Source organism: Schistocerca americana, chromosome 9 (genome assembly GCF_021461395.2).
Source record: "Schistocerca americana isolate TAMUIC-IGC-003095 chromosome 9, iqSchAmer2.1, whole genome shotgun sequence".
Lineage (NCBI taxonomy): Eukaryota > Metazoa > Arthropoda > Insecta > Orthoptera > Acrididae > Schistocerca > Schistocerca americana.
In genome coordinates this window covers 187532736-187559581 of record NC_060127.1, presented here as the reverse complement: position 1 = coordinate 187559581, position 26846 = coordinate 187532736, and the positions used below count along the sequence as shown (strand labels likewise).

The following is a 26846-nucleotide window of genomic DNA, read 5'->3' as shown; positions in this document are numbered from 1 at the left end:
AATTACATACATGGGTACACATTCCTGCTCAGTGCTCTATCTCCACTACTTCCTCACTTCTTTCAAAGTGACTCACTCTTATTGTCTTCAGAATCTGTCCCTGTGTGCCATTCCTCTGTGCCTAACTCCATGCGGCTAATAAATTTTTAGTCATTATATGTGCCGCGCACTGGAGGGTTCTGTACACTACCTGTGTATGGTGAATGTTTTCTTGCTGCTTGATTCATACATAGGGGTTCCACTGGTTTCTTGGTCTTGGTAACAGATAATAATAAATTACGCAACTGTTAGTAAACGCACTACTCTGTTGATTTTTTTAAAAAAAAGTTAATGATTCAGTTAAGATGCTGAAATGCTCTCCATTTGACACAATATTTATGCTCGTCATTTGTTGAGTATGCCTGTGAGAGCAACAATTACTTTTTTTGCATGTGTGTATCCAATGTTAAGGTGCTCATTATTTCTGCAGATTAACTTGTCATAAGGTAGTCAAAGAATGCATAAAATTTGACAAACCGGATAGAATAAAGAAAATGAAAATGTTACATATAGAACAAAGTGCCTGAGAAGTGTAACAGTTAACTCGGGAGTTTGGTGGTCATCAATGTGTCTGGCCTACAAGTAGGCCTGACTCTCCTAAAATCATCTCTAGGTATGTGGGGCTAAAATTTCATTATTATGTCCTGGAGACTGGCCCCTGCTCCTGCACATTGTTTTCCAACTGTTGATTATAAAATGACCGATGTGCCTTAACATATTTGCCTTGATTATTCGTATGAGAGGATGTAAAAGTGTGAGACTGGTTACTCCACTGATTATGTCAGCATTATTAATTCAGCTGCTTAACATCACAAAATCCGCTCTTGTTCTTTCGTTGAAATCGTGAAGGGTGATGGTTTCCGTCTTGATTTTCTGATGTACGGTTCTCACTCTGTGAGCAATCTACTCTTCCTTTGCTAAGTGCATCTAATCCTTCTACAAAGGTTAAAAATCATTTACTGTCACCCAGCCCTTATATCATGTATCTTTTCCTATGTGGTAAGATACCCTTCTCACCAGCACCTCGATCAAATGACTCTCCTCGATGGATTTGTCTAAATATTTTTACCTGGTCAGATGTCCCACCATGTGTTTTTTGTAACTGCCCTAACTATTGTTACAGTGCTTTGCATCCAATAATTCCAACGTTAACTACTCCTCAGTACTGGATGACCATTACTTTCTCCTAAATTGTGCTTGAAAGTCATCCCAGGAGGAAATTCCTCTGATGGTCTGTTCCCCATTCAGCAGCATCCCCTTCTAATTAGTCTAGAGCAAAATCAGTTCTTTCAGTGTTGTTCCAGCATTTTGGTGACAGTTTTGAAAACGCTTTTGAGAAGTGTATGGGATAAACATCACCATCAGGCTGAGACTTGGGGAAACTGTGTGGACAGGTTGGTACCTCCCCCCTATATTTAATTCCTTGATCAACTCTGTTGAGAGCCCACTGTTTCCATTAAATTTCCACATAGCTAACTTGTCCTTGGTTTTATTTAGTTCCTCCCAAAGCTTTCATAAATGGTCATTGGTTCTTTCTAGAACAACTGTGAATTGCAGTATATTGGTGGCTTATTCTTGAAATAGTTGTTTCTTTGCATTTTCATATAGAAATAATTATAATGTTTTTTTTTTTTTGTTTTTTCCACAGTTCTACATGTCACCCCAGCTGGCACTTGTTGGCCTTGCAATTGTACCCCCTCTGGCTGGTGTTGCCATTGTTTATGGGAGATTTGTGAGGCAGATCACCAAGGCAGTGCAGGTGAGTACAGGTATCTCAAGAGTATTGACTCCAAGATGAAGCTTCAGTTTGTGCTGCTGTTGTGGAGGAATTGTCTTGTAGGGGCTATTACACTAAAGCTGTTAAGTCATAGCAGGCTATCAGATAGTTGCAGCTTGTTGCTTGTTCATCAAGTTCAACTCGTCACTTGTGACAGGATGGCATGTCGCACAAAGCAAGATAATTTGCACGTATCAGATACATAAAAGATTTATGTATCTGTATTTATGTATGTTTGCTTGTGACAGTTATCAAAAAGAAAACATAGTCACTTGAAAAAAGACGCTACAGTTCCTTCGATCTGTGTTGAAACTTCACGCACTGGGTTCAATGTGTGGTAGAAGTCTACTGCTAGGAAAAACAATCCGTGTGTTATGAGCTATCTATATCTGTCCATGACTGATAATGTTGATGGTACAATAATTTCTTCAGGTGTAGGAAAACACACAAATTGGTGGGGGCAAGATGACAAATATCTGATAGATGTTCAAATGTTGCCTGGGACAAGTCTTAGAGAAAAAGTGTTGTGTGCTGAACAATATGTGGGAGAGCTTTTACATCTACATCTACACTCTGCAGAGGGTGCATCACATTGTACCAGTTATTAGGGTTTCTTCCCGTGCCATTCATGTATGGAGTGCAGAAAGAACAATTGTTTGAATGTTTCTGTGTATCCTGTAATTATTGTTATCTTATCCTCACGATCCCTTTGTGAGTAATACGTAGGTGAATGTAGTATATTCTTAGAGTCCTCCTTTAAAGCTAGTCCTTGAAACTTTGTTAGTAGACATTCTCGATATAGGAAATGTCTATTTTCAACAGCTTTGTCGTAGATTCCCAGAAGACGTGCTTTGAGCATCCTGCATCCCTTGTTCTGGATGGTTTGTGGCACTCCTCTTGCATGAAAGTCAAGAATCAAAGCAAACAGGTGGGTGCAATTTTTCTGCCTTACAAAAAGCTTTTACTTGGTGCCACACCGACACGTATTAATGGAAGTGTGACCGTATGGGTGTATCAAATGTAATTTGTAACTATATTTAGGATTTCTTATTAGGGAGGACGTAGCATGGTTTCTTGGACATAATACCCAAGTATCGTTGGAACCAGGGTCTTGTAAACAAGGTCCATTGTGTGTGACTATACTTCCTGAGCATTCTTTCAATGAATCTCAATCTTGCGTCTGCCTTTTCTAAGATTAGTTTTGTGTGTTCATTCTACTTAAAAGTGCTCTGTGTGCATACTCACAAGAAACCACTTGAATGCGAGAGCACAAAAGGCCAGTGATGTTTATGAAATTCGAAGTCTCACGTATTTTCTACCGAGCAACCACAATATTGCCTCCTAATGGCAACAGGGGTGGGACTGGAGGTATCCAATAGCGTGCATAACATGAGTCTATGTAACATAGTTGAACATGGTGTGCATAACATGAGCCTATGTAACATAGTTGAACTGATTAATCAGTAACTCACAACAGTGCTTCAGTGCTAGTAGTGTTGATACAAAGCAGAGCAATGGCAAAGATAAACAAAGCAAACATAACATTATATCTACAACAGCTGCTGCTGAAGTTGACATTTTGTCTGAAAGGAATCCAAGAAATATTGCAGAGTGAAAAAGAAGTGGCAGATGAAATATCAGCATTATTGCAAGATAAGTTAGTGGAATGTGTTGTCATATACTCTCGACTTTGTGGACAATGTACTTTAGCAATACAGTGATGATGGTACATACTTAGCAAGTGAAAGTGATATTGAAACAGGTGTCAAGCCATGTAGTTAATCATTTTTGTCAGACAGGGAGCCACAGGTCCTGTCTCCAGTGAAATGTCGTGAAGGACAATCATTGTCCAAGGAGCGGGTACTAAACATAATTACATATGCGGAAGATCATCCACAGCATAGTAAAAAAAGCAATTATGAACACATTTCGAGTAATTGCACAGCAGTATGACCGTATAGTATATTTAGGGGGAGAAAGTGCATTTGGTACAAAAACTGGTGTTCGCACGTTTCAAGAATGCTTGATACAATTTACCGAATGTGCATGATAGTGGCCTACTACATTACACGCATCAAAGTGTGCTGGATGATTCTTTCTCGTGTTTATGATCTTTCAAGGGCAGTAGCAAATATTTACATCAAAGCAAGCAAGAGCAGGAAAATGGGTGTAAGAGAACCACAGTTACAGTATGAGCACCCCTTTGGGCAGTAGCTGGTCAAAATAACTTGCTTTTGATTGATCCCTGGTCTGTGTAGAAATATCATACTCCTTTAGAGCAAACTACCTCTCCAAAAAAGGGTGTAACATTGCAATTCATACCACCTGGGACCACTGGAAAAATTAAGCCTCTGGATGAGATTAGGCTCCGTGACATTCTCATCAAAGGGATGAGAGCTGCCAGCTAAGTTCAGTGGGAACCCTTTACTAGCAGCTATACACCAAGTCCACACCCTGGACAAGACTAAGTGTACAGAGAGTTGAGCAGCAGTCCACTGCCCACTTCTGGTCAACGAAGTCTGCAAAGGGGAAGAGGTGAAGAGACACAGCACTTCTCAGGAATATACTGGGTGGTTATAAATAAAATGCAGCTTCTCATAGAGGACCAGTTTGGGCTGTAAATATCGTATGGCAGCAAAGTTTGATAGGTATTCTGATATGATTTACACTTGAAAAAAAAATAGTTCCAGGTGCAAATCTGTCGTGAATGCATGAAGGATGGAATGAAATGTTTGCATATGTGATGGATTAGAAACAGGACGTGGGCAGAAAATGTCAAACAAGTCAGAAAGACATAATGATTATTTTATTATTTACCAGTGTTTACACAATTTGTTCAGTATGTTCACTGGAGGCAACAATGAGATTCTGTGTCTGTAAAACAATGTGATTGACAGTTCTCCCTGAATGCCCTGTGGATGTATTATTTTCAAAGAAGAACAGATCAAGAATAAATGTGCTTGTGAACCCCCACTAGACAGTCACATACAGCTAGTGAAGTGACTCTTTGTCCAAAGCACATGATTTAATAGTATCCCAAATTTGCCAGTTCTGTGTATTCACTGCAAACTGAAGTGTAAAATGTGCCTTGTCACTCAATAGAATATTGTCTGGCCATGTTATCAACTTCGAATCATGCCAGAAACCAAAGAGCAAGTTCAGAATGTTGTTACGGTTCATGAGATTTCAGTTGCTGCACTGTCTGGATCTTGTACAGATACAAGTGTAAAATAGGCTGCAAAATTTTCCATGCTGTTTATCATGGGATGGACGATTCTGGCGACACTGCACTAGCACTAGCATTACCCAGGGCACGTGTTGCGTGGGCAGTAACAGCAGCAGCAATCTCGTCAGTGCCTTCCACTGGGACAGGATGCCTCCCTCTTCCAGGTGCCACAAGAAGCTCACCCATGTTTTTGAATTTTATCATCATCTTCTTTAAATCATTTAATGACAACGGACCTCCCCTCAGACCTTTCAGTTAGCAGTACTCCCTCAATGCACCACTGCAGTCACTGTCATTCACATACAACAGTTGCACTAACAACACATGGTCTCTCTTGTTAATAGCCGTACTGTTCACTCACATAATGGCTTGTCAAATGATAGCACTGATGTCATGTTGTCATTCAAACAGTGTACAATATTTGCACCTGGTGGCCAAAATTGGAACTTTTTTAGCATAAATTGGTTGTGCATTAATGGATTAGCATATCTACAAAGTTCCACTGCCAAACGATAATTACAGTCCACATTGGACCTCCATGAGTAGCTGGACTTTAATTACAATCACCTGGTATATGGGATGCCTGCATAAATTAAACAGTTTGCCAGAACATGACAATGACACTCATTGAAACATTGCAGAAATTCAACAAAGCCACCTGGATGGAAGCCTGAGAAGACATTGTCAGCAGAATATGGTGTGAGAGTCCATATTCAATACAATGTTGTTCCACTCCATGTGTTGTGATATACTTCGTTCCTGCTGCTCAAGCTTGTCCCTCTCTTTGATGACGACTCTCTGGAGCTCATCCAGTGTGTTCCTGCAACAGTGCATTGATATTTAAAGTGGCGCTAGGGCATACTCAGTTGCGTTCATGTCAGCAGATACCACAAGCCATTCCATTCAGTTACCCCTGCCTCCTGGAGGAAGGTATTCACAAGGTGGTCACAGTATGCTCATAGCATTATCTTTTCGAAAGAGGGGCAAACCACCAGAATGTTGGCTGTTGGGCAGGATAGTATAGGTTGTAACAACCTGTCCCAATACTGCACAGCCATCAGACTATTTTTGAGAGCGATGAGAGACATCTATCGTCCATACGCAATACTGGGACAAAACGTGTGCAAATGTACTCGGGCTCGTTCACTACCTATTTTATTCGTGGCTCATCTGCAAAGAGAGCTGGTAGTGAATGGTTGCATTTGCACCCCTAATACTGAGTCATATATTGGCTAGCCTTTGAACAGCAGTCATCTGGTCGTGTGACTAGGGCCTCCCATCGGGTAGACCGCTCGCCGGGTGCCAGTCTTTCGATTTGACGCCACTTCGGTGACTTCCGCATTGATGGAGATGAAATGACGATGATTAGGACAACACAACACCCAGTCACTGAGTGAAGAAAATCTCCGACCCGGCTGGGAATCAAACCCGGACCCTTAGGATTGACATTCTGTCACGATGACCACTCAGCAACTGGGGTTGGACTGAACAGCAGTGAATTGAATACACAGTTGTCTATACCACAACCTTGCGCAAAATGAGGTACACTGTACAAGTTCAGATTGAAACTTATTTATTTAAAAAAACACTTCTAACTTTGTGGCCATGCATATCAAAGTTCACAAATAAATCTGATCGGTGCAATTCGCACATGTGGTTTATTGTCCTGTACCTACACACTTTCACGTTGTTCCTTCACAGTTTATTCGCATACACTGGCGTCCATGCTTACACTTGCGGCAATTTGCCGCTCCGAACTTACCACCACAATGGACAATGACCAAATACCACATTTTCCCGCTCGTATCCCCAGTCCCCAGTTGGGTCATGTGACACTACATTAATCAAAATAATTCCTAAACATGGCCACAATCTGTTTACAAATTTTATAAGATTTAAATACTTAAACCTAAATACAGTATATAATTTTACACACCTTTATCACCACATAATTTTATAATTTGTTGCAATTAAAAAAAAAAACAAAGCACTATGCAACGGAACTACGAATGCTCATCAAAACACAAAACAAGTACTTTTATGTCCATTTTGCATTACACTATTTTCACTCTGCATTTAATACACAATTTTACTCTTAAGCACAGAAAATTATAATCAGAAATAATTTATGGCATGCAATCAGATTTACATAATTAGGAATGTTTTGGCACAGTTTCACCCTCTCCCTTCATTTAATGACGTCTTTGCACTAAATATGAGACATACAAATACTTGTCTGGCACTACAAAGATCGAAACTGAATGGTGCCTTCATAATAAAATAATGACTTACTTTGCAGTTGTTCTAAACATCTTTATAACTTAATTCTACTACGAAACATTTAGATTGAAGTATACCAGCCCAACATATTATTTCTGCTGCTGTGCTTTAAATTTAAATTACGAACTGCTTGGAAGAACTCGTTTTCACGTGACTTATATTTCAATAATCCAAGGACTCATTCCAAGCACACCCTACATTATTTACTTAAGCGCAAAGTCATATACGGTAATTATATGCAGTTATGTAACCAAGTAATTTAAACCATCTGAAACTGCTGAATACTGCTGTCTCTTTATCAGGGAAAGATTAGTCTATGAATATATTGACTTATCTTTGTGCTTTTCACATCCCATCCATTTTTTCATTGCTGATATTTCCATTGCCAGCAAAGCTGCTGTATGGCCATATTATTCCCCATTACCTTACACATGACATGATCCTTGCCACTGCTGAAACCGTTGTGTGTGTGTGTGTGTGTGTGTGTGTGTGTGTGTGTGTGAGAGAGAGAGAGAGAGAGAGAGAGAGAGAGAGAGAGAGAGAGAGATGTACATTGGTACAAGGACACATGCAGGAGTACTCTTCTGCAAAAATAGCCAGAAATTGGACTTACCATGCACTCTTCGGTGAAGAGAACCTCATGCTATTGATCTGGATTCCATTCTAGGTGTTCCCTTGCCCATCTTCTGTGTAGATTATGGTGCTGGAGTTTGTACTGTCATTTGTATTGAACATCTATAGGCAACATTGAACCAGTGGAGATAGTTCTGCACTGTCTGGTTTGACACAGACCTCCCAGTTTCCACAAAAAGACGATGCATAATTCTGTTGCACGTTCCATGGAGTATGTGTGAGTCACAATATCAGCAAATAGTTGTTATCAGTCAGGTAGGTAGTTTGTTTGTTAGTTACGTTTCCCATAGATCAATTGAGCAATTCTTTAATTGAAATAATGTGGAATAATTCAGTTGATTGGATATGTATACGTGATGAGTGTTAACATTAACGAGCTTTTAAATAAAAATTCATCTATGGAATAAAAGGTGGTGTCCAAAAGAAATGATTAGGTTCGATTTAAAACTTATTTTGCTACCTGTCGGACATTTTGTGGTATCGGATGAAGAATGCAAAATTTTTGTTGCTGCATATTGAACTTCTTTTTGAGCCACTGACAATGTTAAGCTTGGGTAATCAAGATCATTTCTACCTCTGTTGTTGTACCTATGTACATATAACTATTCTTCTCAAATTTTGATGGATTATTTGTGAGTAATTTCATTATCAAATATATGTATTGTGATGTTGCAGTTAAAATGCTTAACACCATGAAGACATATCTACTAAACGACCAAGGAGAACATCACGTATTGTTCTTACTGCTCATTTTGGTGGAATCAATACTTTATTTCTAAGTAATAAATCTCCTCAGAAAATTACTCCATAATACGTTATTGAGTGAAAATACGCAAACTGTCAGAAGGTTGACTCAATGGTTTCCTAGAGTAACAAGTATACAAAGAGCAAAAGGAACTGAACTTAATTGTTTGAGCAACTCAGTAATATACTTCTTCCAGTTCAAGTATTGACCAATTGTACACAAAAAAATTAGGAGCAGATCCACCCTGTTTACTGACTCGTGTCCATGTGCTACATCAATTCTTGGTGTTGCTGTTTGTTATACAGAACTGAATGTAGTGAGTTTCCTCAAAAATTTAGGAAGAGTCCTTTTTCAGAGTTCAATCACTGGTGTTCTTGATCATGGCAACCATTACAAGGCTGAACTACGTTGTTTTGTGTCTAACAGTTGCTGTTGAATGCTTAAATGGTGTCATTATGGCATATACCAGCTAGGCAAGCAACTTTCCTGCACTGACTAGCCTTTCGTGTTGCTAGATAGAATAATGTACACAGGCCCTACTGCCCCATTGAGAATTAGACATAGCGTACACCATGAACTGCACTGAGAATGCAGGTTCACATTACCTCCAGGTGGCTGTACATAGCTATAAAAAGATTTATCTTTAAGATTAAATTACAATTAAACTGTTTTTGTTCTACTGATTTTTGTTTATTTTTAACTAGGTTTTGACTTAAATGGGCCATCTTCAGGAAACAAGGTCCAGAAGAGACACTAATTCTTAGGTGACCAAATATTATAAGTGGAGATACAATGTTTTTTAACATTGCAAATTACACTTTACACAATGGTCAATATTAAATGTGTCATTATGATGGTCTGTGAGTATTTGGCTGGTTGATAGCATCACATGAAGCTCAAAATTGGGGATGCACTCAGCTGTAATTGGTCACTTAGAGCCAGCTGGGTATTTTGAGCTAAATGTTTCTCTCAGGTGCTTCTAATAGTTTTCTTCCTTTGTTGGCTATGTGGAGCACATCTATATGGATTTGATATCTGTGTCCTTCCTTCAGCACATTTTTGACAAAGGTGGAGCATGACTTACATAATCCCCAAGTCAGGGATATAGCTATTTGTGATTAAAAAATTCAAATTATGCAAGCCACGAGGCTGGTGCGTATCTGTAGTGTTGATCCAAAACATTGTCACGACTGCCCACAGTGACACTGAATGTTATCTGGTTGTGCTGCAGGCACGTGAAGTGACCAGGAAAATGAGTAAGCAGAGAAGAGGTAACTGAATAGTCATTCTACTAATGATATGGACTGCAAATGGGGAAAATCCACTGACATAAGTGACTCTGACAAAGGGCAGATTGTTATGTCCCTGCTCCTGGGAGCAAGCATCTTAGAAACAGAAAAGCTGTTCATGTGCTGCTGTTGTGAGCATTTGTGGATAGTGGTTGAAGGATCGTGAAACAACTTGCAGGAAACTAGGAGTTGGAAGTCCACACCTCATCTGGCAGAATACTATGACAATAACCACATACAGCCTGTCCCATCCAAAACACAGGTCCATGTGTTTCACTTGAAAAACAGACAAGCTAGGAAAAAATTGGAAGGAAATTGGAGGGAAAGCAATTATAACACTGGGACATTCCTACATGCCTTGGAGTAAAGCTTGACCACACATTTCCTTTCAAAGACCATTGCAAGAACAACATGAAGTTCAAGGTCTGCAACTGAAATAATAATATAAGCAAGTTCACTAACAGCATGTGAAGGGCTCAACCAAAAGTTCTATGAACCTCTGCTCTAGCTCTGTGTTTGTTTCTGTCAGAATATGCTGCACCAGTCTGGCAGAACTCCACACGCACACACCAAGCACGGTGAGACTGCACGTAATGAGACAGGCTGCATTATAATAGGTTGCCTATGACCTACTCCAGTTGACAAAATTAACCATCTTATAGTCATAGCGTCCCCAGATATTAGAAAAAGAACAGTGGCAGAGGCTTAGAAGAAAAAACAAGAAAATAAATGCAGACATCCCACATTTGGAAGTGAATCATTGTGTCCTATACTGAAGTCAAGAAATAACTTTCTTCGGACAACTGAAGCCATTATATCTTCATCTTCCACTAACTGTGACAAAACAAGACAACTGGAAGTAATAGCCAAAACCTAAAGGAAGAGCCTGCTACTGGTTTGCAGCTACCCTACCAGACGTGGAAAACAGTGAACAGACTATGAATTGCAGTGACACGGTGCAAACAAAACTTGAAGCAGTGGGGCTACGGCACTAGCGATGCAACCTGCAAATTTGGAGAAGTTAAACATACTGAGTACCTCTTGGTCTGGCCAAAGTTGCCTGAAGCCGGCACACTGGAGGACCTGGTTTCAGAAAATGTTCCAGCAATCAGGACTGCCAAATTCTAGGCCTCAAAATCAATTTGAAATTTACAGAGTCGTATGTGTTCATTGTAGATATGTTTCAAATTTGTAAATAACTGCACTGTGCTGTACTGTTCTGGATATGAAAGTAAATAACAATAATAATAACACTATGTGGAAGTCATAGGCTTACCCACTTGGTAAATCAGGATAGGTTACGATCTGTGGCAGGCCTGATGTCATAGTACAGTGCTTGTACAGCAGACGTCTTTTGGAACACACTGTTCAGCATACATTGTTGAAGGTGAGCTTCACAGCATACATCACCTGCTGCGTGCTCCCATGTTGACCTATGATATGATCAGTTGCTATTACAGTGGCCGTAGCATTTTCAAGAGTAGAACATATATTGATGGAAACATGTTGCCTGGTCGGATGCTACACATGGTCAATGGTCCTGTCCAGATATGCTGTCATGCAGGGCAATTGCTGAAAAGTTGTATTACGTGACAGATGTAGCCCAGGGGGGACAGTAATACGTTACGGAGTACATTCACCTGCATCTCTGTGGTACATGTGGTAGTCTTCATATCCTTCTCAACAGCTATGGACTGCATCAGCATCAGTGTGGACAACCTGCATCTCTTCTGATGATCTCTTCCCCGATGCTAATGACATCTTCCAGGAGGACAGTTGTTTATACCACAGGACCATAATTGGACTACAGTGCTTTGAAGAATGTGCTGATGAATTCAGGTTGGTTTCTTGAATGCCAAATTCTCCTGATTTGAACCTGATACAAAACATCTGGGCCACTATTGCACCCTCAAATCATTAGCCTGTAATACAGAGGAGTTGTGTGATCTGCATGTAGACATCTGGGGCCACATACCTCCAGAAATCTGCCACAGACTTGTCAAATGCATGCCACAGAAAATGACTGCTGTGTTGCGATCCAAAGGTGGACCAGCACAATATTAAACAGGTGATTGTAATGATTTGGCTGGTCCTAAATAAAATCGTTAGTGGATCTATCCAGTAATTTGTTGACCAGTCTGATGTAGCACTAGAAGATAGCAAAATGAAAGCTGAAGGTTCAAATGTAGCATTTTCAAAGTCATTCACACAGGTGAATCATACAAACATACTGTTGGTTGACCATCTCACAGATTCCCATATGGGGGACATAGTAATAAGCATCATTGGTGTAGAGAAACAACTGAAATAGTTTAAAGCAAATAAGTTGCTAGGACCTGATTTAATCCCAGTTTGGTTGTACGAAGAGTACTCCAAAGCAGTGGTGCCTTCCTTGCATTTATCATGAATCTCTCACACAGCACTAAGTCCCAAGTGGCTGGAAAAAAGCGTACTTCTGTATATAAGAAGGGTAAAAGAACAGACCCACAAAATTATAGACCAATGTCCTTATTGGTTTGGTGCATATTCCTTTAACATATTCTCAGTTTGAATATAATAAATTTCCTCAGGAGGGAAAAGCTTCTGTCCATGAATCGCCATGGTTTTAGAAAGCACAGCTCATGCAAAACTCAGCTTGACTTTCTCTCCCACAAGATCCTGTGAACCGCGGGTGGTCGACCACAGGCGGATTCCATATTCCTAGATTTCTGGAAAGTGTATGACACGGTGTCCCACAGCAGACAGTTTACAAAGGTATTAGCCTAGAGACTAGTATCAGAGAGGTGTGAGTGGCTCATAGAGTTCTTAAGTAACAGAACCCAGTACATTGTCCTCAGCGATGGGTGTTCATCAGAGACGAGGGTATTGTCAGGACTGCCCCAGCGAAGTGTGATATGACCGCTGTTATTTTCTATATACATAAATGATTTAACGGACGGGGTAAGCAGTGGTTTGTATCTATTTGCTGATGATGATGTGGTATGTGGGAAGGTGTCATCATTGAGTAATTATAGGAGGATATAAGACGACGTAGACAAAATTTCTAGTTGGTGTAATGCATGAAAGCTAGCTCTAAATGTAGAAAAATGTAAGTTAATGCCAATGAGTAGGGAAAACAAACCAACAATGTTAGAGTACAGTATTAGTAGTGTATTGCGCAGTCAAGTCAATTAAATATCCATGTGTAACGTTTGAAACGATATGAAATGGAATGAGCATGTGAGGGTGTGTTATGGAAAGTGAATGGTTGACCTCAATCTATTGGGAGAATTTTAGGAAATTGTGGTTCATCAGCAAATGAGACCACATATAGGACACTGTACAACCCGTTGTTGAGTACTGTTTGAGTGTTTGGGATCTGCAGAGGTTGGATTAAAGGAAGACATCGAAGCAGTTCAGAGCTGGGCTGCTAGGTTTGTTAGAGGTAGGTTAGGTCACCATGCAAGTATTATGGAGATGCTTCAGAAATTCAAATTGAAATACCTGGAGGGTAAGCAATGTTCTTGAGAAAATTTAGAGAACTGACATTTGAAGCTGACTGCAGAAAGATTTTACTGCCACCAACATACATTTCGCGTAAGGACCATGATGATTAGACGGCAAATCATTGAGTAAAACTGAAGTGATATCAGGTGTTCCCCAGGGAAGCGTCCTGGGGCCTCTGCTGTTCCTGATCTATATAAATGACCTGGGTGGTAACCTGAGCAGTTCTTTTAGGTTGTTCGCAGATGATGCTGTAATTTACCGTCTAGTAAGGTCATCCGAAGACCAGTATCAGTTGCAAAGCGGTTTAGAATAGATTGCTGTATGGTGTGGCAGGTGGCAGTTGACGCTAAATAACGAAAAGTGTGAGGTGATCCGCATGAGTTCCAAAAGAAATCGGTTGGAATTCGATTACTCGATAAATAGTACAATTCTCAAGGCTGTCAATTCCACTAAGAACCTGGGTGTTAAAATTACGAACAACTTCAGTCGGAAAGACCACATAGATAATATTGTGGGGAAGGCAAGCCAAAGGTTGCGTTTCATTGGCAGGACACTTAGAAGATGCAACAAGTCCACTAAAGAGACAGCTTACACTACACTAGTTCGTCCTCTGTTAGAATATTGCTGCGCGGTGTGGGATCCTTACTAGGTGGGATTGACGGAGGACATCGAAAGGGTGCAAAAAAGGGCAGCTCATTTTGTGTTATCATGTAATAGGGGAGAGAGTGTGGCAGATATGATACGCGAATTGGGATGGAAGTCATTAAAGCAAAGACGTTTTTCGTCGCGGCGAGATCTATTTACGAAATTTCAGTCGCCAACTTTCTCTTCCGAATGCGAAAATCATCAAAATAAAATAATAGAAATCAGAGCTCGAACAGAAAGGTTCAGGTGTTCGTTTTTCCCGCACCCTTTCAGGAGCGGAATGGTAGAGAGATAGTATGATTGTGGTTTGATGATCCCTCTGCCAAGCACTTAAATGTGAATTGCAGAGTAGTCATGTAGATGTAGATATAGATGTAGGGCTCGTACAAGGGCATTAGATAGTCATCTTTCCGTCGCTCTGTTTCCTAGCGAAATGAGTAGTAGTGGTACAGGGAACCCTTCACCATGCATCATACAATGGTTTGTGGAGTATGTATGTAGACGTAGATCAATCTATTTTTAAGCAGTTTACGTCCTTTAAGATAGAGGCTGTAATAATACAATATTATGTTGCTTGTTCTGCATTTCAGGACTCTCTGGCATCTGCAAACCAAGTGGCAGAGGAGCGCATCAGTGGCATCCGCACGGTGAAGGCATTCAGCCAGGAGGAGAGGGAGTGCGAGTCATACAGCGAGAAGCTGCACCGTGTCCTGCAGCTTGCCTACCGTGAATCCTTTGTGAGGGGGATCTTCTTTGGACTGGTGAGTCAGACTGTGTCGCATTTATGGGTGTTTTGTGCAGGACTTAACCAACTCTTCATTTATGTTCACTAAGACTCCAATTGAGGCGGGGGGGTGGGGTTGGGGGGATATGAAACACACCCACAGAATTCAAATTCCATCAAAGGTAATATCTGAACCTGATAATTGTTGCAGATGTTGGTACATACATGCTTGTATGTGACAGTAATAAAAGTTTCATTCTGTAAATGATAACTTCATGCTCCCACAGTACCAGAATTTACTTTTTGTATAGTTTGTCACTGTGTGTGTGTGTGTGTGTGTGTGTGTGTGTGTGTGTGTGTGTGTGTTACATGCTTTACAGTGCCTGTGTTGCTTACAAGCACAAATCAGTCAATCAGCAAACAGACGAAAAACTGCACCAAACTGTTTGTGGTATAGATATATCGAGTATCATAAAGACTACCTCTTTAAGCTACCGTAAAATAAAGTACTATAAAAATAAAATTTTTATTAGAAAAATCTTGTTGTGCCATACAAAAGCTTCAGTATCTTCCATAGTATTAACTGTATATTTAACATTCTCTCTCTCTCTCTCTCTCTCTCTCTCTCTCTCTCTCTCTCTCTCTCTGGATGTGTGTGTGCGTGCGCTGCTGACAAAACTGCAGCCCACAGGCCTGTACAGTTGTTTTTACCAGATGGAAGCTGCACAGAGGACGTTTCCACTGTCTTCGCCCAAATGCACTTTGGTTTCTTTACTGCACAGTTTTTTGTCCCTCATCCTGTATTTTTGCTTTACGTATCAATGGCCTAACTGATTTAATGAAGCATATGTCCAGCAATGTCACTAGGTGCGGTATGGAGTGATATGTGTGCCAGTGCCAGGTCATGTAGGTAAACAGTGGCAGATTTAGTGTGTCCCGTGGACCCTCTTGGTCCGAACTTGACCAAAATATATTTACTGCTAAAAGTCTTTGTTTCTGTTTGGTCCAAGAAGATTTATTATATTCTGTGATTTATTTCTATGTTTTCTGTGTTTATTTGTATATCTTCTGTTATTTATTTGTATGTAATTGGTGTACACACACACACACACACACACACACACACACACACACACACACACACACACACACACACACACACACCAATATTTATTGTGCACCACTGAGTATTGCACAATAATATTATCTTTCTGTGATTGGTATTGACTGTTTGCACAATATACTGTAGACTGAGAGCTTTAAGAAGGTTGACACTCGCTCAGTATAGTGTGGATCTATTGTACTGTGTGAGGATGGTATTGTGTAATATACAGCAGTTCATGCTGAAGCTGAGAGAGATTCAGTTTACTCCAAACAAATTTGTGCAAAGAACTGAAAAAAGTAAATGACGAAAGATTGGGAAGTGTACGGAATGATGTATATGAAAGTACAATGCAGTACTTCACAAACTAAAATTCCTGATCGGTCAAGAAATGGCAGATACCTCATTGTCCACAATAGATGAGAAAAATGAAGATGTGTCTTGACAGTAAGCACAAATGTTTATTGTACTTGTAGCAGTTCTCATAACTGACAAACAATATCAGGTCAGCTGTTCAGTGAACACAAGTGTCCCAACACAGACATGGAATCATGTAAGCTGTTAATCTGTAATCAGTAAATAATTGTTTAATTTTATTTGTAGCAGTTGTTACAGTAGAGAAATACATAGAAATCACCACATGTAATTAATAAATTACACAGTTCACTTGTATAACTGCCAAACAGCACCTCACCAGTGATGAGAGTTGCTGAGGGGGCACTCACACACTCAATATTTATTGTGCACCCCTGAGCTGCACAATAATATTGGCTTTCTGAGATTGGTATTGACTCTTTGAACAACATACTGAAGATGAACTCCTCATCCATTAAATGTTCACTGGAAGCAGTTCAGACTTGTTTTGCTCATTCTGCGTAATTTCTGCTCATGTTTATCAAGACAAGCAACTCATTCGCAATACACTCGAGTTCCGGACTGACGAACACTGACACGTTCACAGTGGAGGTAGACTTCTGACTGACATTTCCTGGAAGTATATATTACGCAATATTATTGTGCTGTTCTTGGCCTCCCACTTCTCTGCAATATATAGACGCAGTATTGTTACACTGAGTGTGTGAGAACTGCATAACCCATGACATGAAGCTCCTGCACAAGTTATATCAGCACCATTTTCTAGAAAGAAAAGGACCAAATTTGTCCTATCATATCATTGGAAAGACAGCAGTGCTATATAGGGTGTTACAAAAAGGTACAGCCAAACTTTCAGGAAACATTCCTCACACACAAAGAAAGAAAATATGTTACGTGGACATGTGTCTGGAAACGCTTACTTTCCATGTTAGAGCTTATTTTATTACTTCTCTTCAAATCACATTAATCATGGAATAGAAACACACAGCAACAGAACGCACCAGCATGACTTCAAACACTTTATTACAGGAAATGTTCAAAATGTCCTCCGTTAGGGATGATACATGCATCCACCCTCCGTCACATGGAATCCCTGATGCGCTGATGCAGCCCTGGAGAATGTCGTATCGTATCACAGCCGTCCACAACACGAGCACGAAGAGTCTCTACATTTGGTACCGGGGTTGCGTAGACAAGAGCTTTCAAATGCCCCCATAAATGAAAGTCAAGAGGGTTGAGGTCAGGAGAGCGTGAAGGCCATGGAATTGGTCTGCCTCTACCAATCCATCGGTCACCGAATCTGTTGTTGAGAAGCGTACGAACACTTCGACTGAAATGTGCAGGAGCTCCATCGTGCATGAACCTCATGTTGTGTCGTACTTGTAAAGGCACATGTTCTAGCAGCACAGGTAGAATATCCCGTATGAAATCATGATAACGTGCTCCATTGAGCGTAGGTGGACGAAACTAAAATGTGCTCTAACATGAAAATTAAGCGTTTCTGGACACATGTCCACATAACATCTTTTATTTATTTGTGTGTGAGGAATGTTTCCTGAAAGGTTGGCCGTACCTTTTTGTAACACCCTGTATAAGAAAAATGGATGTTTGAGTTCCTACCAACACATCGGCTGTGTCTGTAGCGGTCTTCATCCCAAAGACTGTTTTGGTGCAGCACTCCATGCCAGTCAATCCTCTGTGAGCCTCTTCATCTCCATAACCACTGTAACATACATCCATTTGATTCTGCTTATTGTAGTCAATGCTTGGTCTCCCTCTACGATTGTTACCCCTGCACATCATTACATTGCTATTCTTGATGCCTCAAGAGGTGAAGATGAGTCCTCTAATCTGATATGATCCTTTAGTCAGATTGTCCCCCCATCTCACTTACCGTATTTACTCGAATCTAAGCCGCACTTTTTTTCCGATTTTTGTAATCCAAAAAACCGCCTGCGGCTTAGAATCGTGTGCAAAGTAAGCGAAAGTTCTGAAAAATGTTGGTTGGTGCCGCCACAACTAACTTCTGCCGTCGAATATATGTAGCGCTACACAGGCATGCTTTGCAGGCACAAATATAAATACTGGCGCCAAAACCTCTGCGTCAGTAAAAAAAAAATTTTGTTAAAAAAGGTGGAAGACGAGCTTTTTTCTCCGCCCCGAGTTTCGACCACTGCATTTTCATACATTATCCAGTGAAGTAAATACAAATTCCATATTGTTCATCTTCGAATGTAGCAGCATGTCTATGTACTGTGAAAATCCAACTGGCAAGACTGTTGGGGATGTTCGCCAATATGGCCAACTCTACGTTCTGAATTTTTTCCTACCTGTGAGAAGAGATGGTTGCTAATAGGAACTTTTATGAATTGTGAATCACACACAGTATTCTCTTCACCATAAGAATAATACGAATATAAACATTTTGCCATGTATTCTTTCACGTTTGTTGCTATCTCATTTAAACCCTGTCTGCCTAATAAACTACGAAACTATAGTAAGACAACAGCAAACGTGGAAGAATATACATATCATGTCATGTTTATATTCATATTATTCTTATGCCTAATAGTGATACAGTCAGAATTGAAGCAAGCTAATTGACTAAATTTTTAAATCTAAGATGACTCTAATTGCTGTCCAGAACATAATGCACTAAAGAGGCGTCTGCAAAGATTTTCAAACGGAGAAAAATATTTGCTAAACTCTCATTCAGAACATCTTCTATCATACGCAGCCTATTATTTGTTGATCATTATCAAAGAAAGCAGCAGTGTAAGTAACAACAAATAGCAGTCTCTTGCCATTGTTTCGCTAATGAGTCGATTCCTCTCTCTTTAATTGTAAGTGGCGGTAGCGCGCACAAAAGCAAGCCATGCCGTGAGCGGCGACAGGCTGTAAACACTCATTATCAGAATGCGACAAACAATGCATGACACAGTACAGTAATGCATTTTCAGCTTAGAGTGATGTAAACACCTATAACAAAGAGAACGGCACTTATCAGATCAAAGAAAAATAAGCGATCAATTCAAACCAGACGAAGCATGTGAAAAAGGAAGGGTACCCATATAAATATGGACGGAGCGCCTGACGCATAGCAATGGCTACCTGGTAAAGCTTAACTGCTAAGCTTACGACTCGAACCAAACTACTGTACCTGTATCGTCATTTATTCAACGTAAATTGTGTCTCATATTACAATGGAGCAACTTTGTTTCGATTTGGAGGTGTGGCCTAAAACTTATCCCTCCGCTTGAATTTCTAGTCTCAAATTTCAGGTGCGGCTTAGATTCGGGAAATTTTTTTTCCTTGATTTCGAGTCTCATTTTTCGAGTGCGGCTTAGATTTGAGTAAATTCGGTAGTCTCCTCAGTTTTTGCACTCTCTCTTCATTAGTTATCCAATCCACCCACCTAACCTTCAGTGTTCTTCTGCAGCACCACATTTCAGGAGCTTTATTCTCTTCCTCTCCGTACTGTTTATCATCCACGTTTCACTTCTGTACGACGATACGCTCCACCCAAATACTTTCAGAAAATGCTTCTTTACATTAGATGTTGCTTCTCTCTCCCCTACAGAACAGCTTTTCTTGCTATTACAGGTGTGCATTTTATATCCTCTGTACTTGTTCCCCAAACAGCAAAATACGCCTACTATTTTCACTTCCAGATCTAATTCCCTCAGCATCACCTGATTAAATTCAACTGCTTTCCCTTATGCTTGTTTCACTTTTTGATGCTTATCATATAATCTCTTTATACGACACTGTGCATTGTATTCCTTGTTTCACTTTTTTGATGCTTATCATTTAATCTCTTTATATGACACCGTGCATTGTATTCAATTTACTTTCCAAGTCCTTTGTTGCCACCTCGGGAAGAATTATAATGCCATTGGCATACCGCCGAGTTTTTATTTCTTCTCCTTGAACCCAAATTTCTATTCCAAATTTCTTTTTGGTTTCCTTGACTTTTTGCCAAATGTCCAGACTGAATAACATCCAGGATAGGATACAACTCTGTCTCCCTCCCTTCTCAAATACTTTCTCCATTTCACGTCCTCCAACTCTTATAACTGCAGTTTGGCTTCCATAGAAGTTGTATATAATCTTTCACCCTCTGTTTCTTTCCCCTGTTGCCATCACATTTTTAAAGAGTCCGTTTCAGCAAACACCACCAAAATCTTTCTTTAAATTTATCATTGTTATAATTATAGTTTTTTTTTTCTAGTTGTCTCACAAAATAAGTTGCAGTGGTAAATTGCCTCGTGTATTCCTACATTTCTAGGGAACCAGAAATGATCTTTCCAGAGCTCAGCTTCTACCAGTCTTTCCATTCTTCTTTAAATAATTGTTAGTGTTTTGCAACCAAGTCTTTTTAAACTGATGGTTCAATAATATTCGTACTTGTCAGAACCTGCCTTCCTTGGAATTGTCAGATAAGTCTTGCATACCAGGTGGAAAAATAGTTGGCTCTCTCAAGAATCTCAATAATTCTGAGGAAATGTTGTCTATTACAGGGACCTTGTTTCGACTCACGTCTTCCAGACCTCATTCAAATTATTTACGCAGTATCCTATCTCTCATCTTATCTTCATCTACTTATTTCCTTTCCGTACTATTGTCTTCAATTTTCTCTCTCTTGTATAACCCTTGTATATATTCCTTCCACCTTTCAGCCTTCCCTTCTTTGTTTAGTACTGGCTTGGTGTGTGAGCTTTTGATATTCACGTAGCTGCTTCTCTTTCCTCTTTTTCCTGTGTGACATCTATCCTTCACACAGTCACACATGCTTCTACAGCTTTGCATTTATCTTCTAGCCATTCCTGCTTTGACATTTGCACATTCTGCCAGTCTCACTTTTAATGATCTGTATTCCCTTTTGCCTGATTCACTTGCTATGTTTTTGCATATTTTCTCCTTTCCTCAGTTCATTTCAGTACCTTGTCATCCTTTGTTCTCTCCACTATTTCATCTCCCAAAACTGCTATCCATTCATGTTTTATTGTATTCCTTTCTCCCATTTCAGCTGGTTGTTGTATAGTGCCCACTTTAATAAAATATCAACAAGTGCTTTCAGTTTTGCAGGTCCCATGTGCTTAACTTTCTGCCTCGCTGTAATTTCTTCAGCTTTAATCTGAACTTCACAAACAGTAAATTATGGCCAGAATGCACACCTGCTTCTGGAAGTACATTGCAGTTTAAAATCTGGTTTCAAAATCACTCTTTCCAGTATATATTGTCTCAGAAACTGTCCAGTGTCTGCAGATCCCTTCCATATATACAACCATCTTTTATGATTCTCAAAAAAAGTGTTATCAGGTAACAATGATTAAACTGTAGTCTCTGCAAAATTATCCCATTCCTTTCCCTCACTTCATATTTACCCACTATTGTTCGCTCTCATGAAACGCATGTTAGACCATCGGCTCTTTCTATTGAAAGCCGTAACCATCAACTGCTTTCGGTCTTCGGCCATCATCAACAGGTTAAAAACAGTGCAAGTTAATATATCTCTGTTGATGTGGTCTAAGACCAAACTGGTTGATGCCGATTGTTTTCAATAAAAGAGCTGATGGTAATGCTATCAGATTCTAGTCCCCGTCACAGTTAAACTGTTGTCCCACTTATAAACTGAATATTTCCTTTTATCTTCCATTAGAAACAGAATAATTTCTTTTATCTCATCATAGATTTTTCTCTCTCTCCATTGTCTGTGAGCTAGTTGGCATATACTCTTATATTACTGCAGTGGGGCTTTTCTTTTTATCTGCTGTAGTGTAAATAGCATATTGTATCACTTTGGTGAAGTTACGTGTTGCACAAGCATTTACTGAACTGATGAAAGATGATTGCCACTATAAAAAGTTTATTTCTGTAATGAATTAGTATAACCTACTGTTTGGATGTATGTTTTATTTATGTGCATACATTAAGGAATGGATGGATACAATGTATATGCAAACTAGAATGATGATAGATACCCTACCTCATATGCAGTATCTACTGCAACTTTATAATTTATTGTCATTGTAAACAAGAGTACAATATATGTTAAGTTTGTGAGGAGCCTTGTATTTATTTGGAGAATTGGCTGTTGGGTTTATACTGTTAACTTCCATCAGTAACTGCGGCACTTTCACAAATGAAGTTTGTTCAGAAGAGGTAGGTGAATGTGCTGAAATAATAAGGTTCACAAGATTGAATAATAAGGAATCATAGTGCATGTTCAGACCTAACCTCACCACCCGAGATCACAGTAAAGAGCCCGTGGAACAGCACACTGTCTTGGCTGTTATAATGTGTTCACTATACTTTCATAGTAGTTTATCCACATTCATATTTTCTTATTCATTATTAGTCCTACTCCTACAGTACCCCTGTTTGATTTTCTGTTGATAACCCTGTGCTCACCTAACTGTAAATCCTTTTTTTCCTGCCACAACATTTCACTGTTTTCTACTATATGTAAACCTATCTGTTTATCATTTCAAATTCAGTAACCTATCTACATAATTAACCCTTTTGTGGTTGATAGGATACACACAGCTAAAGTAATACACGGGTTTTTGCATTGGGAAGTCTATATCTCGTATCTGTCTAATTTGAGCATGTAGCAAGATGCTTTCAGAACTTTGTGAAAAATACTATGGATATACAGAAGGCTGTGAGCAATCAAATAGAACGGCATGTGTTGTAGCTGGCACATTGCATCTGTTCAATGAAAATCGGGTAAATCACTATCTTCTCCATTCCAAGAATGTCTAAAGTAACTAATTGTGTTTTCTTATACCTCATAGACATAATTTTTAAACATTACTTTACACCTCAGTAATTCTGCTGGTTTGTACGTAATTTCTATGCAGTGGTACGTATATGCCACAGAAAACTTCGTAGGATGTAGAAAAACGTTGGTGTGTGGTATGTCAAAGCCATCTTCAAATGTTATGTTGAAAACTTGTGTGCAGTATTTCATGTTTTTCAGTGTCAGAAGGATAAATATGTCTTGGTACTGATTTGCTATACTTTTTTCCATAATTGCCATCCTGATAAATTCATTCTAAAATTAAAAAAGTGTAACTTTGAAAATCCTAGGTGCATGTAAAACAAAGAACATAGTTTGAATATAATAGAGGGAAACATTCCACGTGGGAAAAATATATCTAAAAACAAAGATGATGTAACTTACCAAACGAAAGCACTGGCATGTTGATAGACACACAAACAAACAAAACACAAACATACACACAAAATTAAAGCTTTCGCAACCAACGGTTACTTCATCAGCAAAGAGGGAAGGAGAGGGAAAGACGAAAGGATGTGGGTTTTAAGGGAAAGGGTAAGGAGTCATTCTAATCCCGGGAGCGGAAAGACTTACCTTAGGGGGGAAAAAAGGACAGGTATACACTCGCACGTGCGCGCGCACACACACACACACACACACACACACACACACACACACACACACACACACACACACATATATATATCCATCCGCACATACACAGACACAAGCAGACATTTGTAAAGGCTGTGTATGTGCGGATGGATATGTGTGTGTGCGTGCAAGTGTATACCTGTCCTTTTTCCCCCCTAAGGTAAGTCTTTTCGCTCCCGGGATTGGAATGACTCCTTACCCTCTCCCTTAAAACCCACATCCTTTCGTCTTTCCCTCTCCTTCCCTCTCTCCTGATGAAGCAACTGTTGGTTGCGAAAGCTTGAATTTTGTGTGTATGTTTGTGTGTCTATCAACATGCCAGTGCTTTCGTTTGGTAAGTTACATCATCTTTGTTTTTAGATATAAAGAACATAGTTTGATTCATCAGTTTTCTTCAGTTCATCAGTTTTCAAAATCGGCCCACTTAAAACATTTTTGGCAGTGAACGTGTATTATCTATCACAAAGAAAGACGTTTTTTTTTACCTTTTGTTTTTCAAACCCATGCAAAATAAATTTTAACCATGAAAGAGCTAAGGGATCTAACATTCCACATTCTACCTGTGGAACATTAGTTTTGTTTTGTCTGATGACAATATCCTCCCAAGTATTTCTTGTCCAGGAATCTGAATGGGGGCTAGCATTTTAATTTCAATATCTTTTACCCATGAAGATGCCATGTTGATGAAACTATACAGTACATGTTGTTTGTTGTTGTTGTGGTCTTCAGTCCTGAGACTGGTTTGATGCAGCTCTCCATGCTACTCTATCCTGTGCAAGCTTTTTCATCTCCCAGTACCTACTGCAACCTACATCCTTCTGAATCTGCTTAGTGTATTCATCTCTTGGTCTCCCTCTACGATTTTTACCCTCCACGCTGCCCTCCAATACTAAATTGGTGATCCCTTGATGCCTCAGAACATGTCCTACCAACCGATCCCTTCTTCTGGTCAAGTTGTGCCACAAACTTCTCTTCTCCCCAATCCTATTCAATACTTCCTCATTAGTTATGTGATCTACCCATCTAATCTTCAGCATTCTTCTGTAGCACCACATTTCGAAAGCTTCTATTCTCTTCTTGTCCAAACTATTTATCGTCCATGTTTCACTTCCATACATGGCTACACTCCATACGAATACTTTCAGAAATGACTTCCTGACACTTAAATCAATACTGGATGTTAACAAATTCCTCTTCTTCAGAAACGCTTTCCTTGCCATTGCCAGCCTACATTTTATATCCTCTCTACTTCGACCATCATCAGTTATTTTGCTCCCCAAATAGCAAAACTCCTTTACTACTTTAAGTGCCTCATTTCCCAATCTAATTCCCTCAGCATCACCCGACTTAATTAGACTACATTCCATTATCCTTGTTTTGCTTTTGTTGATGTTCATCTTATATCCTCCTTTCAAGACACTGTCCATTCCATTCAACTGCTCCTCCAAGTCCTTTGCTGTCTCTGACAGAATTACAATGTCATCGGCGAACCTCAAAGTTTTTATTTCTTCTCCATGAATTTTAATACCTACTCCGAATTTTTCTTTTGTTTCCTTTACTGCTTGCTCAATATACAGATTGAACAACATCGGGGAGAGGCTACAACCCTGTCTCACTCCTTTCCCAACCACTGCTTCCCTTTCATGTCCCTCGACTCTTATAACTGCCATCTGGTTTCTGTACAAATTGTAAATAGCTTTTCGCTCCCTGTATTTTACCCCTGCCACCTTCAGAATTTGAAAGAGAGTATTCCAGTCAACATTGTCAAAAGCTTTCTCTAAGTCTACAAATGCTAGAAACGTAGGTTTGCCTTTCCTTAATCTTTCTTCTAAGATAAGTCGTAAGGTCAGTATTGCCTCACGTGTTCCAGTGTTTCTACGGAATCCAAACTGATCTTCCCCGAGGTTGGCTTCTACTAGTTTTTCCATTCGTCTGTAAATAATTCGTGTTAGTATTTTGCAGCTGTGACTTATTAAGCTGATAGTTCGGTAATTTTCACATCTGTCAACACCTGCTTTCTTTGGGATTGGAATTATTATATTCTTCTTGAAGTCTGAGGGTATTTCGCCTGTTTCATACATCTTGCTCACCAGATGGTAGAGTTTTGTCAGGACTGGCTCTCCCACTGCCGTCAGTAGTTCCAATGGAATATTGTCTACTCCGGGGGCCTTGTTTCGACTCAGGTCTTTCAGTGCTCTGTCAAACTCTTCACGCAGTATCATATCTCCCATTTCATCTTCATCTACATCCTCTTCCATTTCCATAATATTGTCCTCAAGTACATCGCCCTTGTATAGACCCTCTATATACTCCTTCCACCTTTCTGCTTTCCCTTCTTTGCTTAGAACTGGGTTTCCATCTGAGCTCTTGATATTCATACGAGTGGTTCTCTTATCTCCAAAGGTCTCTTTAATTTTCCTGTAGGCGGTATCTATCTTACCCCTAGTGAGATAGGCCTCTACATCATTACATTTGTCCTCGAGCCATCCCTGCTTAGCCATTTTGCACTTCCTGTCGATCTCATTTTTGAGACGTTTGTATTCCTTTTTGCCTGCTTCGTTTACTGCATTTTTATATTTTCTCCTTTCATCAATTAAATTCAATATTTCTTCTGTTACCCAAGGATTTCTACTAGCCCTCGTCTTTTTACCTACTTGTTCCTCTGCTGCCTTCACTACTTCATCCCTCAAAGCTACCCATTCTTCTTCTACTGTATTTATTTCCCCCATTCCTGTCAATTGCTCCCTTATGCTCTCCCTGAATCTCTGTACAACCTCTAGTTCTTTTAGTTTATCCAGGTCCCATCTCCTTAAATTCCCACCTTTTTGCAGTTTCTTCAATTTTAATCTACAGGTCATAACCAATAGATTGTGGTCAGAGTCCACATCTGCCCCTGGAAATGTCTTACAATTTATTACCTGGTTCCTAAATCTCTGTCTTACCATTATATAATCTATCTGATACCTTTTAGTATCTCCAGGGTTCTTCCATGTATATAACCTTCTTTCATGATTCTTAAACCAAGTGTTAGTTATGATTATGTTGTGCTCTGTGCAAAATTCTACCAGGCGGCTTCCTCTTTCATTT

At 39.7% G+C, this 26846-nt stretch overlaps 1 protein-coding gene across 1 annotated transcript in view; it reads left to right on the top strand.

Moving 5' to 3' along the window:
• The window catches only part of LOC124551117 (ATP-binding cassette sub-family B member 10, mitochondrial-like), a 115649-nt gene that overhangs the window by 37765 nt on the left and 51038 nt on the right, over positions 1 to 26846 (top strand). Inside the window, exons 4-5 of the mRNA XM_047126064.1 lie at positions 1688 to 1798; positions 14711 to 14881. Coding sequence (XP_046982020.1) covers positions 1688 to 1798; positions 14711 to 14881 — 282 coding nt within the window. The remainder of the gene's footprint in view (positions 1 to 1687; positions 1799 to 14710; positions 14882 to 26846) is intronic.